Source organism: Pollachius pollachius, assembly GCF_949987615.1.
Source record: "Pollachius pollachius genome assembly, chromosome: 3".
Taxonomy (NCBI): domain Eukaryota; kingdom Metazoa; phylum Chordata; class Actinopteri; order Gadiformes; family Gadidae; genus Pollachius; species Pollachius pollachius.
This window is the reverse complement of record NC_136936.1, coordinates 15,430,892-15,445,895: the sequence shown is the minus strand read 5'-3', so window position 1 is coordinate 15,445,895 and position 15,004 is coordinate 15,430,892. Positions and strand designations below refer to the sequence as shown.

At 43.1% G+C, this 15,004-nt stretch overlaps 1 protein-coding gene across 1 annotated transcript in view; it reads right to left on the bottom strand.

Annotated features, from left to right (window-relative positions):
* The window catches only part of mcamb (melanoma cell adhesion molecule b), a 31,323-nt gene extending 17,133 nt beyond the window's left edge, over nucleotides 1-14,190 (bottom strand). Inside the window, exon 1 of the mRNA XM_079731644.1 lies at nucleotides 14,100-14,190. Coding sequence (XP_079587770.1) covers nucleotides 14,100-14,163 — 64 coding nt within the window. The 5' untranslated portion in view covers nucleotides 14,164-14,190. The remainder of the gene's footprint in view (nucleotides 1-14,099) is intronic.
* Nucleotides 14,191-15,004: the final 814 nt, after the last annotated feature.

Sequence of the window (15,004 nt, the reverse complement as noted above, 5' to 3'; positions counted from 1 at the left end):
GAGGAGGCTTTGGGGACCAGGGAGGAGGCTTGGAGGACCAGGGAGGAGGCTTGGAGGACCATGGAGGCTTTGGGGACCAGGGAGGAGGCTTTGGGGACCAGGGAGGAGGCTTGGAGGACCAGGGAGGAGGCTTGGAGGACCAGGGAGGAGGCTTGGAGGACCGGAATGCCTCATCGAGATGTGTCGTTTGTTTTTAATCAAAGGCAAACATTAAAGTTGCTGTTTTTTATTTAGGTGACCCAACATGTTCTCCTGGATTGCAGGAGGTCGTTAGGTTCTCAGCTGTGTGGACCACTAGCACCACATCACACACACACACACACACACGGGAGTGTTTCTCTTTCTTCCAACAGATGGACACCAAAGAAGAGATCAGTGCCTTCTCCAGCCTTTGATACGTCTCTTTGTGAAATCCCACGCTCTGGTCCTCTCAGTTTTCTCTAAAGGCGGCTATTTTTCAATACACTAGCTCCCAAAATAAGTGTAGTAACGGGCCGCTGAGTTCATGTGGGACACAGTCAGCTTTCCCATAGACCGAACCGGTCCTTTGTCAAGATTAGAATAACAAAGGGGAAAGAAAACAAATAGATGCCATCATTGAAATATGCACTGTGTGCGTGTGTGTGGCAGTATGTGGGTGTGATGCCTTTCTGTGCATGCCTTTAAGTACATCTAGTAGAGGAATTCTTACATAGGAGTGTATGTATTTATTTAAGTGTGTGTGTGTGTGTGTGTGTGTGTGTGTGTGTGTGTGTGTGTGTGTGTGTGTGCACGTGCATGTGCGTGTGTGTGTGTCACAGTGGGCCTCCACTCCTTCACTGCTCCCATGATGGTAGAAAGTTCCCCTACATCCTCTTTCCCACGTCCCCTCAGGAAAAAGAAAGATGGCTTCCAAATGATGGGCCGGTTATGCCAGCAGAAAAACAGTCACCCACGCTGAGGCCGGCTATGGGAAAGGCCATGAGGGTAATAGCTCCTTTTTTCTGTTACACTGTGAGTGTCAAGACAGAGTGAAGAGAGAGTGCAAAGAAAGAAAAAGAATGAAAGACAGAAAGATAAAGAGGAACTGATAGAAATAAAGACAAGAGAGAGCGAGCATGAGAGAGAGAACAAGAGCGAGAGAGAGAACAAGAGCGAGAGTGAGAGCGAGAGAGAGCTCTAGTAACAAGCATGAGGTGTGCTGATTGCTGCTAGCCCAGGATAAACAATGAAAGCAAGACGGGCAACCAGCCCCCCCCCCAAACACACACACACACACACACAAACATAACCACAGAGAGTGTGTACAGTTTTTACCCAATGCCTTTCAAGATGAATTGGTAACATAAGTGGCCTGGTATTCCTAGAGTGCGTCGGCATTGAAGACTCTGCTTTGCACTGACCAGAGAAGGAGTCATTAAGGGCTTTCACATGCCTCTATACATTATTGACATGACTCTAAACATACTTTACATTTACATTTAGGGCATTTAGCAGACGCTTTTATCCAAAGCGACTTACAATAAGTGCATTTGGTACAATAAGTACATTTGTCATAAGAAGTGAAACAATATATCGCTGTCGGTACAGTAAAGATGTTCATAGAACCAAGTGCAAGTATTACAATCGCTAGGCTAACCCATTCCCCGTGTAAAGCAGCGATAGCAGCTACTGTAGATGCTACACAATTAAGTACCTTGAATAAGTGCAATGTACAAGTGCCAGGACGTACAACATTCAATGGTGGCTGTGCATTGGTTTCTATGCAGAGTCGAGATGGACTCTGAACAGGTGAGTTTTGAGTCTTTTGCGGAAGCTGGTGAGCGACTCTGCGGTCCTGACATCGGTAGGGAGCTCGTTCCACCACTGAGGTCCCAAAACAGAGAAAAGTTGTGACTTTGCTGATCGACCTTTGCTTGCTCTTAGCGATGGCGGTACCAGACGTCCAGCTGAGGTAGTTGAGCGGAGGGATCGAGCTGGGGTGTGTGGCTTTACTAATGCTTGGAGGTAGGCAGGGGCAGTTCCATCGACTGCCTTGTATGCCAGTACCATCATCTTGAATCTGATGCGAGCTATTACAGGGAGCCAGTGGAGGTCTCGGAAGAGGGGGGTTACATGTGAGAACTTTGGTAGGTTGAACACGAGGCGTGCTGCCGCATTCTGGATGCGCTGCAAGGGTTTAATCGCAGAGGCAGGGAGTCCAGCCAGGAGCGAGTTGCAGTAGTCGAGGCGGGAGATGACCAGTGATTGGACTAGAAGCTGAGCTGCTTCCCTTGTGAGGAAGGGCCGGATCCTGCGGATGTTGTAAAGTGCAAATCTGCAGGACCGGGCCACCGCAGTGATGTTTGCGGTGCAGCATAACTGATTGTCCAACACTACACCAAGGTTTTTGGCAGTTGGAGAAGGAGATACAGTGATGTTCTCAAGTGACCAGTAAGTCCATGTGTGGGCAATCTTTCCCTGGTATTAGGAGGAGCTCAGTCTTGTTGAGGTTAAGCCTCAGGTGATGGACAGTGTGACGGGCCGCATAGCTACCGTCACAGTAGCGATACGCTACACACTGAGTGTGAATATTGCCTGTGGGTTTGTCTTGTTTGTTTATGTATTCCGTTATCTTCATTCTGTTTTAAAATCATTCATCTACCATGTTATTTATCATACGCACTAAGACAGTTTAATACAATCTTGCAAGTTCCATCATTACAACTTTCTGTTTGTTTCCATTAACCATGAACGTCACCTGTTTTGTCGCAATAACCACTCGTCTTATGTTTATATGAGGGTTGGAGCACCGCGTCACCAGGGTTTATATCGACGTCAAATCTTCCGGGTAAACCGGAAGTGACCCCAAGTTATTATATTTATTTATTTATTTATTTTATTGCTGTCTTTGTACATTTTGGCAATGCCAAAATATAGCAATGGTGCACAGTTTATAAGGTTAATTGTTTCTCGCTAATTGAGGATAGAACGGAAGCTGTTTTAAAGCTGTTGTGTAACTGCTCTGGTAAACACCCCTGACGCAACGGGAAAATTGGTATGCACCAATTAGCAGTGGGGGTTAGGCCTACTTAGGCCGACGTTCAACAGTGGTTCTGGGGAGCTGATGGAGAGAGGAGTTATGCCTCAATATTGCTCTCCTGTATTTGACTTGTTTAAAGGTCTGGTTTCTTGAAGTTTTGACTTATGATTTTTTTTGGTGACTCTCAAGCCTATTTGGTACGCTGAGTCAACCTTATGTATATATCTAGATTTTTTTTTTTTTTTTTTTGTTAATTTTTGTTCTATTTTTTTATCGCCTTAAGGGCCTTAAATTGGGATTAATAAAAGATCCCATCCTATCCATCACTCCTCGTCTGCTCCTGAGTGTTTTTCCATCTCGTTCAAGTCACTCCAACACATCTACCCATGACAGGCAGTTGTCCAGGTGCTGACTTCTGCCAGACATTCAGATATGCGTGTTGCAATCAGGGCTTTGTCAGATGAGGGAAAGGAGAGAAATAGCTGAGTGTCGTCAGCATAGCAGTGATAGGAAAAGCCGTGGGATGTAATTACAGAGCCCAGAGATCTGGTGTAGAGGGAAAACAGAAGAGGCCCCAGTACCGAGCCTTGAGGGACACCTGTATCAAGCGTGCAAGGTTTGGACAAGGAGCCATTCCATGTTACCTGATAAGTGCGATTCATCAGGTAGGACGTGAACCAGGAAAGGGCAGATTCAGCTATGCCAAGCTCGGCGAGAGTGGCGAGGAGGATCTAGTGGTTCACAGTGTCAAATGCTGCAGACAAGTCAAGGAGAATGAGAACCGATGAGAGGGACGAGGCTCTGGCCGCCCGGAGGGACTCAGTCACCGCGAGGAGAGCCGTCTCAGTGGAGTGTGCTTTTTTGAAGCCTGACTGGTGAGGGTCAAGCAGGTTGCTAGATGAGAGATAGGAGGACAGTTGGTTAGTGATGGCACGTTCCAATGTTTTAGAGAGGAATGAAAGACGAGATACCGGTCTGTAATTCTGGATGTCAGTGGTATCAAGCGTTGGTTTTTTGAGGAGAGGCTTTATTCTGGCAGTCTTGAAAGACGGTGGAACAATGCCAGAAGTGAGGGAGGAGTTAATAAGTGTGGTTAGAAATGGCAGGATGTCGTTTGACACAGCCTGGAGGAGGGAGGAAGGGATAGTGTCAAGGGGGCAGGTGGTGGCATGGTTAGATGTTATAATTCTGTTTACATGCCTCCATACATTGAAGTTCATGTCTTTAGAAATTGTAGTGGACAACAATTTACCAGAGGTCAGGAATGATTGATCAATAGTCAACTCACAGACTAAAAGGACAAATAGACCTGATTGATGTGTTTTTTAAGGATATTTATTATTATATTTAATAATATAATAGCGCATATGATTATACTCAAATAAAATCAAGAGTACATAAGGTGGTGACCAACTCATGTGAGCAGAGACACCATGATTAGGTGATGTGAAAAAGAAAACCCCTAGAAACTCAAGTGTGATCTGATATAAACATATATACAACCCCCTATACACACGTGTCTACACACAAATACACACACAAACAATTTATAACTGTTAATAGCATTTGCTGAACTGGCAAACGGATGATCCACATTAGCAATAGCAGTAGACAGATATACTTTATACACAGGATAAGATCTACTTTATTTATCCCCGGTGGGAAACATGGTACTACTAGCAGTAGTAGTACGAGTGGTAGAAGTTCTGTTAGTAGCATGCAGCAGGAGGAGTATCAGCGAAACAACCCGAAACCACTAGTATAAAATTAGCACTGTGGTTTTGTTTCAATCAGAGGACCTTCCCATGAAGGGACTTTCCAGTCAGCCGTCCCGCCAGCCGACAGTGCTGCCTGTAGGTAACCACGGTAGCAGCACAGCCACAGAAGCCTCCCCTGCGGAGCTGGCGTTGCCGCTCTCCCCAGCCCAGAGGAGAGGCTTGCATCAGGTTAAAAGGCTCCTAATGTGGCCTGGATCAACATAGCGTAACCATGTTTCAGGAAAACACCATCCATTATTAAACAGGCTGCTGGCGGTGGTGGAGGACAGGCCAAGCGGAAAGTGGTCGTTTGCTGATTAAAGTCCAGTTTCCACACCGTTTCGTTCCTCCTGCGACGCTAAGGCGAGCCTCGGAGAGATAACATCAAGTTCAGGAGAGTCTTCAGACACTCTTCCTGGCTGGTTCCGCTCTAAAAGCCAGTGAGGATCAGATGTTTAATGGTCATGCCTGAGTGTGGTCCTGAGACCATATAGGAGTATGGTGGGACGGTGGGAGACGTGGACACTTTAAGAGGGGGATTAAGGAGGAATGGGTTCACTATCTCTTATCTCACTCTCATTCCCTCACACTCTCTCAGTTTCCTTCGGCAGGCGGGAGGCACTGCCCCTCTGAATTCTGTCAATGCAGACCAATGAGGTTTGACATGATTCAGGAATGTTCCATGAATGAATGAGTAAACCAGACAAGAAACAGCCAACAAACGTACCATGAAAGAACGGTAATCAATAAAGAGAAATAGGGGGGAGGCATGGAAACAGATTCGCTTGCTCGGTGGATACAAACAAACATCAGAGACCAACTGAGGTGACTGTTTAATATTGGTGTCTTTGGTTTTGATTTTGTGATTCAATGGTAAGGTTCCCTCTCAATCACACTGGACTGTGGCCATACAAAGGGTCAGTATCAGTGGGAGCAGATGAGGATTGTTTGGCGTCTCCTTATCTCCTGGTCGTGTGGCTTGTGTTTTTCTCCCATTGGTAGCATTTTTCAGGAGGAGAGGTCAAGAGCTACGGGGGAAGGAACAAAGAGGTCATGGCCATATATCAACATGCCAAATAAAAGGAAACTGATTTGACCGGGTGTCTAGAGTTTAGCTGACCCTTCTTCTGTCAGTATCCCCAAAATCTGTGTGTTCTCTTAATTATCATGTTATTGTATCATAAACTGAAATTTACCATCGGGGATTATTTAAGTACATCTTAAATGACGTAAACACGAAATGTTGACCTTACTATAATATGTTTTGACTATTGCATCCAGTAGTCAAAACAGAAAAACAGAAAGTCAGAGTCCAAAGGATTGAAATACTATGCTCAAATTATGTTTTCACGTCCAGTTTTACCACACAAATCTAAAGCACCGGGGTTGTCTTGAATGCTACAAATTGTTTTCATGCACACAGGCCACGCTGCAGCATACCAGGAGCCATTCGGCAGATGAAGAAGGTTTCAGAGCAGCAATTCTATCTGCTTTTTACATACATTGCAATACCACTATGTAGGAGTGTGTCACTCTCCCAAAGGGTACTGGTTTTCGCTTAAAGACCATGACTGCATCTCATGCCTGATACATGTTGAATTGCATCCTGAAGTGAACAGATCCTGTACTACAATGTTTTGATTTGAATGCATAACCATGAAAACTTTCCTCTTGAAACACCTCCCTGACATTTGTGTGAGATTTCAAGTGGTAATACGGAAAATTGGCATCCTTTAAGGTACTGTGTATTTTTGATCATCATTTTTTTCTAATGCAGTGTTGCAGACCGTATCATAGGATCTCTTTTATTCGTAAACAACCAGAGCATAGAATGATTGATGTGCTTGCCTGAATTAATTTAGCATTAATAGCAGCAGTATGCTGCTATTAATGTCACTTTAAGTTTTCATGTTGGGACGTTCCGGGCAGGCGGTCATTATTGAAAACCTGTCAGACTTGGGAGGACTCCGCCTACTGGGCCAGCCACTTAAGGTTGGCCGACCAACCTATTTCATTCTCAACAACAACGCCAAACGGCAAAACTTTATTTTTTATTATTTAATTAAATATCATATTTCAAAACTTGGACGAATTACACATCAACATAATAAAATGTATTATAATAAAATGCACGTAGTAAAATGTGATATAATATATTTTACATAAGATACTGTAAAAAAGTTTAATAAAAATGATATAGTTTTTCTTTTTTGGTGTCATCAATATCATACCTTCTGTATTTCTGAATACCCTGGTACATCGTCATACTGTGACAACGCCCAATCCTACAGTACAATAATTAGATTGTTGAAATATTGCTCTTGCCAAAGAACATCTGGAAACCGACACAATGGTATTCTTGCTAGGTTGTTGAATTTAGATGAAAACTTATTTCTTTGGTCTTTTGCTGTTCGTTTTCATCAACAGTTTGGCTGCTTTACAGTATTTAAAAACTTTTTATTTATTAAATGCAATGACAATGCAACAACTGATAATAACTTTATTATTTGACACAAAACGTGACTAAGAGCCCTGGAATCCGGCCATCTGACTCCATGTATCTCACTGTGGAATGGGTGAAATTGATTATTGCGTTACTCGTAGCCTAGCCTACCTTGAAAGGGCTATAATTGTGGCACAATTCATCACTTGTTGTTCTTTCCCCCTGAAATGGATACAATGTCAGTATTCATTTGTGGAAAATAAATATGCCTTCTACAAATCACATAAATCCTAGCTAACAAATGGTGTTGATTACAGCAACATAGTAAAAATTCACACCCTTGCAATAGCTGGGAATGTTCAAACCCTTTCTCTCAAACCACAGAGGCCCATGCATCAACCAATCAGAGAGAAACTGGGCTCGGTCTGAATGACATGATCGGACAGCTGGGTGGATTGTGACAAAAAATTAACTAAGGCCCGAGGGAATCTGAACCAAAGAGGTACAGTTCATCAATAAACTGTTAGATTGTTGATGATGAAGAGCCGTCTCCCAGGGATGTTTTTCTTGCAGTTCATGAATCCGCTCATTATGGAATAAGCCTTTTTTTTTAATGGATTTCGCTAATTGTGCTTGCTCTTCCATAAAAGGCCTAGTTCAGATCCATCTTATAAGACCATTGGGGCAGCTATTGGTATTTTAATGATAACGAAAAAACAATTTAATGCCAGCACTGCATCATGTTGAAAAAGTCCAATAAAACAATTTTAGTATATCATAAATATCCTTGAATCAACGTTTTCTACAGCCAGACAAGCCTCCCCTAATAAACAAGGTTGACTCTACGGATGTAAGTGATTAAAAAAATGGGTTCAAACAGGACAGTGTTCAACCGAAGTAGCAAAGACCTTCCGGAAAACGATCACTCACTGGGACTTGATATCTGTATGACTTTACACTGTACAGAGGCTCATAGAGAAGCAATAACGTGCTGCCTGCTTGGGCCCCAGGTAGTACGCTACATGGTGCTGGCTCATTAGCCCGGAGCACAGGGCAGGGAGCTGAACCTCATCTAGTAACTTATAGCTCCACACGCTAAACCAAAAGCTAAATATAACTCTGTAGAATAGAAACACATAGAAATACATTTCATGTAAATCACTAAAAATAATTGGAATGAAACAAATACAAAGGTATATAAAGAAATATCATTTATATCAATATAGTTGAATAAGTAAGGATAGAAACAGGAACAGAGTAAAAAAGCATTGGGTTAGGGTTAGACAGAATAATTGTATTTTCTCTCATTTGGCATTTGAGTGTATTATAAACATCTGGTCCTTCAACTTTTAGAGCCTCATAAAAGAGATACAAGCGCTTGTGGAGCCAAACATAAAATGTGATTATTATGGACGGTTAATGTTTATCTAGCAATGTATGCCAGAAAGGAAATCCACAGACAATCTCATAGAAAGTATATGTAATCCATGCATTCTTAGGCATATTGTTGTGCTTCCTAGTTTGACTTATTCAAAAACAAAATGGTTGAGTTCTATAACTCTGTTTCCATAACCAAGGGAAAGCCTCTTTGTGGTACTATTAAGGAAAGCATGAGAAGGATTAAAAGTCACATTATTGTAGAACATTACTCAAAATATTTGGGGAAAATATATTGTACCCAATTATGGCATCAGATAAGAAATGGGTTACAAGGAAAATGTGTTCTCTGCACTGTCACAAACAGCAACTGGGGAGAGGTGAAGAGGGCAGTTCTGCAGTGGTGTCTTTGGCAGTGGAACACAGTAATAAATCCACTGGGAAAATAGCATCTGATGACAAGAAGCTTGTAACATAGTAGATTAGGCTTAGGACATAAAATTATCTACATTGGAGTCAATTGCGGTAACGATCCAAGCAGGTGTGTGTGTGTATGTGTGTATGTGTGTGTGTGTGTGTGTGTGTGTGTGTGTCTGTGTGTGTGTGTGTATGTGTGTGTGTGTGTGCGTGCATGCATTTGTCTGTGTGTGTGGGTGGGTGTGGGTGCACGTGTACATCTCTTTGTTGCTGTTATGTGTGTATGTGTTTATCGATGTGTTAATGTACGGGTGCATGTATGCACAGTGAGAAACGTGCGGCAATAAAGAATGTCTTGAAGTGATGTTATCCAATCGTATGGCCGTCCCCTTGAAGTGTAATGGTATGAGCCGCATGAGGACACCAGGTGTACTCAGCTGTCCGTCTGCTACTCCCAAGAAACTTCAAAGACAATACAATCCAGGCCAGAGCGGTATCATTGGTGAAAGGTAGGATTGTGGGGGGGTAGAACCCAATACAGCCCGATGAACAACAGAACAGCCCGTGCCCTTGCACTTCATCCATCCAGTCAGTGTGTAGCCTACAGATCAAGATGCTTTATAATATATCACATGTGCAGAGGAGGATCAAACCCACCATCTGTAACTGAACTGTATGAAACTCATGCGCTGGTGTGATGTATATATTTGACTGAAAGTCAAAGTGTTTTCTATTTTCCGTGTTTTTTGTTATATTATAAATATATACAATAAATCAGCAAAAGATTTATCAGCAATCCGAAAATAAGCAAAAAAGGCATCTAACATGTTTAAGCATCTCATTCCTTTGTTTTTTCCAGTGAGGAAATACGCTGACAACCAGCATTCCACATCCGATAAGCGTACACCAAAGCCGGAATATAAACTTCCTTCCTCCCTTTTATACAATACGCAGTCCAGGCCCACTCCCTTGCTACCAAAAAACAGTCAGGATGTTAAAGAGATTGTCCAACAAGCCTTGATCGGGGCCAAGTTGGTGGATTGCCTCAGAAAGGCCTCGCCAAACAAAAAGAAGAAATGTTGTGTTTTGCGAGATAAGGTGCTGAAAACGTACACAATGCAGTGCTGACGACAACTGTAAAGTGTCCTGGGAGTGGGAGCCCACGCCACCATTAGCCCACTCACACGGCCCCCCCTAGCCACCCACCACCACCCGGCCTGCCCCGCCCCCTGGCCTCTTAGCCACCACTGCTCTGCTGTATTGACCCTGACAGTGGGGATAATGGACACTGTTCACATCAATAGGAGGATCAAACGCTCAACCTTTTGCTTCCTGAAATTCAGGCTCCGCAGTGACGGCGCCGTACACTTGTAAGGTTGAAAGAGGCACAGCTGGATCGGATAGTTGTGTCTAAGAACGGTACGCAGTCTGTATTTATTTAATCTTCCTTCAACAAATGATTTTTACCCAGGAAGATCACTTGGTATTCCTTTGCGACTCATTCTAAATCTCAAATGATGAAATTGAGTATTCTCTACAACCAATTAATCTTCACAATGAAGAACTCAGATGAACTGTGGATGAACGCAACAAACAAAATCCATTTGTAACACCAGTAAAAGCAGAAGTTTCAGGAGGATTTGGCTGACACAGACATTCATTTCTTAAGTTATGTTTCAACAGTGAACCACCAAATCTGTCTAAAATTAACCAGGTTAACACAAATAGTATGTCTTCTGTCATGGGGGTTTCTATGAACCGCCAAGAAAATGCTCTGTAGGTTTTATAGGGTAGTTCTAGAACTATTGAGTCATTCAAAATCCTAATACTTTTTTTAGAGTGGGAAATGTTACGAAGTAGAGACACTTCAAAGAATGTAGCCTGCTGTAATTTGTGTTGTCTTCAATCAAACAGTTGAACATCCCACTGTTAATATTCTTTAAAATGTATACCACTGTTATACTACTGTACTATTTGGACTTGGATAACATTGGTGAATATTCCCTACAAATATATATCTTAACTGTGATTAACTCGGATGCAGAAATTTCTGAGGTCATATCACATTTTTACAAGCAGCGGATCAGAACACAGCAGCAGTGAGAGGCCTGGTTCTTCTCTCTGCCCAGTGTTCTGTGAGCTTTGTTGCATGGTTACCGACAAACATGGCCCTGGGACTAGCTGAGGGCTTCATTTCAATGATAAAGATTGTTGTTTAAAAAAAGAAAACACGTGGCCCACACAAACTCTCCCCCTGACGAGGTCCCTTAGGTACAAAACAAATATCATGTATTTAGAAACCCAGGACACTGCCAACGCTGGCATGGAGACACACGCTTATGCACTTTGCCTCCCCTATTCAACCCTTCTGAAAACAAGACTATTCAATTTCTTAACTCTCGGGTTGATATTATGATGTCGACAATTTATTACAAGTGTAGAACAGTAGATTGATTGATAGGACATCTTTATATCATGTATCAACAAAAAATACAGATAACTACACATCAACAAGTCATGTACACGGTCAGATCCCAGTTCAGATCCAGGCCTTAAAAAGCCTCAAAAGCAAAATTGTAATTGACTGCCACATACCATGCCAATGTGAGGCTCACACAATTACCTTGGCCTCCGAACTATGTCCAACGGGGGCCCAGAATAGTCCGGCCAGATACTGGGTTTAAATGCGTTCAAGGGGAAACAGTGGCATTCCTCTGTCTGAGAGCTCTTGGTCATAAGGGACTCCCATTGCATGTCCTATGCTGATCATCTGCCAGAACGCAGGGCCTCTGTTTTCTGTACTGTGGTGGAGGCGCGACAAAGACGTTGATTGTCCATGAAGGGAACTTTCTTTCTCTGAAGAGCACTAGTTGTCTGAGGAAACCAAGACACCACATCAACCCCGCTAGAAAGAGGGAAGGAACCTATTGTTCTAATTCTAATGTCAGAGGTCGGATGTGTGTTGCCCTTTGACCTACCCAAATTGGCTGATGTCACAGGAAGTAAATTCTATCCCATCAACAGTCAATAATCTATCAACTTTCTTTTTTTTGCTGGCTGCCCCAAGGGTGAAGACAGCTCACACGTATAGTATTAGTAATTGCTCATGCTTCAAACAGATGAGTTATTGCTCGATTGCTAGATTTATATGTGAGAGTGGGAGTGTGTTTGGGCAACTCTGCCCATGAGCCAAAAAAGTCTGACACCTCGTGGATTGCTTTTATTGAGCTTCAAGTTGTGGAGCTATAAACAATGTTAACTTATTTGCACCTCAGATGTGAATAATACCCTCGTAAATGTGTTGACAAAGCAGCAGTAAAACAGGCAATGAAGGGTTTGTTCAATTGAAGTCGGAGAGAGAGAGAGAGAGAGAGCGGGCGGGGTGCAAGGGGCGAGCCTTGGCTTGACTCAGACAGGTAGACACTAAAGCCTTTACAGGTTCCAGGAAGAGGAATTAGGATGTGTAAGGTGACAGGGAGGACCAGCAGAGAGTGGGAATCAGGAAACCAACGATAATAGGGCTGAAGTCAAACAGGAGATCAACAACAATGCCTTCGGAAAAAAAGTGTTTTGTCTGGAGAACCACAAACAGACACACACACAGCATGAGAGGTGTGGGCGTTGGGGGATGGGGGGGGGGGGGGGGGGGGGGCTGAACACACACACCGGGCGACGGTGGAAAGAGGCACACGTTTCCTCTTCTATCAACAAACAAAAACACGTAGACAAGAGGCAGACGGCCCAGCGAGTCCGCCCCCGCCTCCCGCACACACCTTTGTTAATGCACATTCAGTTAATCTGTGGACTATAACATGTCCTTGGTGTTTAATACACTGAGAGACAGTCTCATTAACAAATAATATAATGCATCTCAGCAGTTGCTAGGATCTGCTAGGTCTCAAACTGAAGCCGCTGGTTTCATAAGTTAACATGTTGTCTATACCTTCATCGGTTTCTTTACATCCAATCTAGCATGACTGACTGCCCTATTCAGGCCTATTACACCACCATGATCTACCAGTACATCTAAACAGTGAGAGGGCCAAAATGACAAATGACTGATTTCTGCGTTTGGGTACTTCAATGTGTATGCATATTTGGACTTCTTGTGTCCATGGTGTTTGAGTGCGTGCTTGTGTGTGTGTGTGCTATTTGTGTGTTCATTTTGTGTGGTATGTGCGTGCATATCTGTGTGCGTGTGTGCGTGCGTGTGCGTGTGCGTGTGTGTGGTGCCCTATTCAGAGCTGGGCAAGTTTATCCTTTGCTTATTATAACAGATGAGACAGATAAGAGGAAACAGGTTTCTTCACAACTGAATCTATTTGGATGAGACGAACCACATAATAATAATTATTAGTAATTATAAATAAAATGTAGGCACAGCATGAAAAATACCAATTATGATTTGCCATTAAAGGGCAAATTCTTATATGAAACGCATAACCTAACGAATAAACAAACCAATTTTATGACAGAAGTCATATTTATGTGAGATGTCATCAAAGTGATTTCTCTTTACAACAGCACACGCTTACAAGTTCAAGTTGCTGGTCGCAAAGTTTGCATTCCTGAAACCTCACACATCCGACAGCATACCTTCAATTACAGTTTACTGGGGCGGTGTAGGAGTGCTTATTAGGTTATAAAAATAGACTTTAACGTTATGCTTTAAGTATGTTTAAATGAAAGCTTTCAGGCAGCAATTTCGTCAAGTGAACTTAATTCAAGCATTCTCTACCTGTCCACGTTAGAACTACATTGCAACATTTTACATCAGGCTGAAGACGAACCACAGTCCGGCTGCATTGAAGAAGATCGGTTAAGAAAGATCCGTTTTTCCAACTACAGCAATTTTTTCTATCACTGGCCTCGTTCCCTCGATTCATTCTGCAATTTCAACAGTTCACACACTCCGGCTGAATTCCCAGCGACATCTTAACAAGAAGGTAGTATGTGTGTGTATCACATGTTCACAGTTTGCACAGGTCCCGCTGCAGCCTATTGCAGGAGCCCGGAGCGACCCCACAAAGTTTAACTGGAGGCAACCGTCAGAACCCTGAACTACCGCTATCTTTGAAAGAAGGGACCTCGGTCGTTCACTCACCTCCCCACGTGTGAAGGAGGAAGAAAAGTCCAACAAGGAGAGCGGTCTTCGTCCGTAAAGCCATAGTCGTTGAGTCCTGCTGCCCTGAGAGTGTGAGGGGAGTGGAGTGAGTCTGACAGTCAGTTGGTCCTCCTGGCAAACTGTAGGCGCGCGCGCGCGCACGTGTGTGTGTGTGTGTGTGTGTGTGTGTGTGTGTTTGTGTGTGCGTGTGCGTGTGCGTGTGAGAGAGAGAGAGAGAGAGAAATGGGAGGGCAAATGATGTAACGTTAGCGGTGGTTCTCACAGGATAGCGCGTGGTGTTGATTTAAGTCGATGCGGTTATTTGACGTTAATAAGTATTCAACCAGATCTGGTAGAATGTGTCGAGAATATTTGAATCGACGATTTTCAATGTTTCGCATCGCTAAAAAGCTAAAGAAAATAATAAAGTTTAGCCTATTTGCCTGGATAGTTAACTTGATAGGAACATTATCATTATTCTCGAGACTGTGCAACTGGCAGCTGCCCAAAGGAGCCCTTTAGGGACACCGTTTACATCTGTACCCGGTGATCACGTTTCAATGATGATTGTGGTCAACATTAACGCAGGCAATGGCAGCCCAGTGTAAAATAAAAAATATTCAAATCAACAAGAAGCCCTATCACTTTTCCCCTTTTTTTTCATTGATTAAAACAAAAAAGTCAAGTTCAACGTTCCAACGTTATATGATACATTTTTCTGTTGCCACCTTACTTGTAATGCAAATTGAAATACTACAGAATGTAGTTCATGACATTTTAAATATGATACCTGTAAATGAGCGCCGTGCCCATAAATAAAACTTGGATGTGACTCAAATATGCTATCCTTATATGGTCATGTGGTCTTGGCTGCTCCATAGTAATCATATGGAAGATTTAGCATG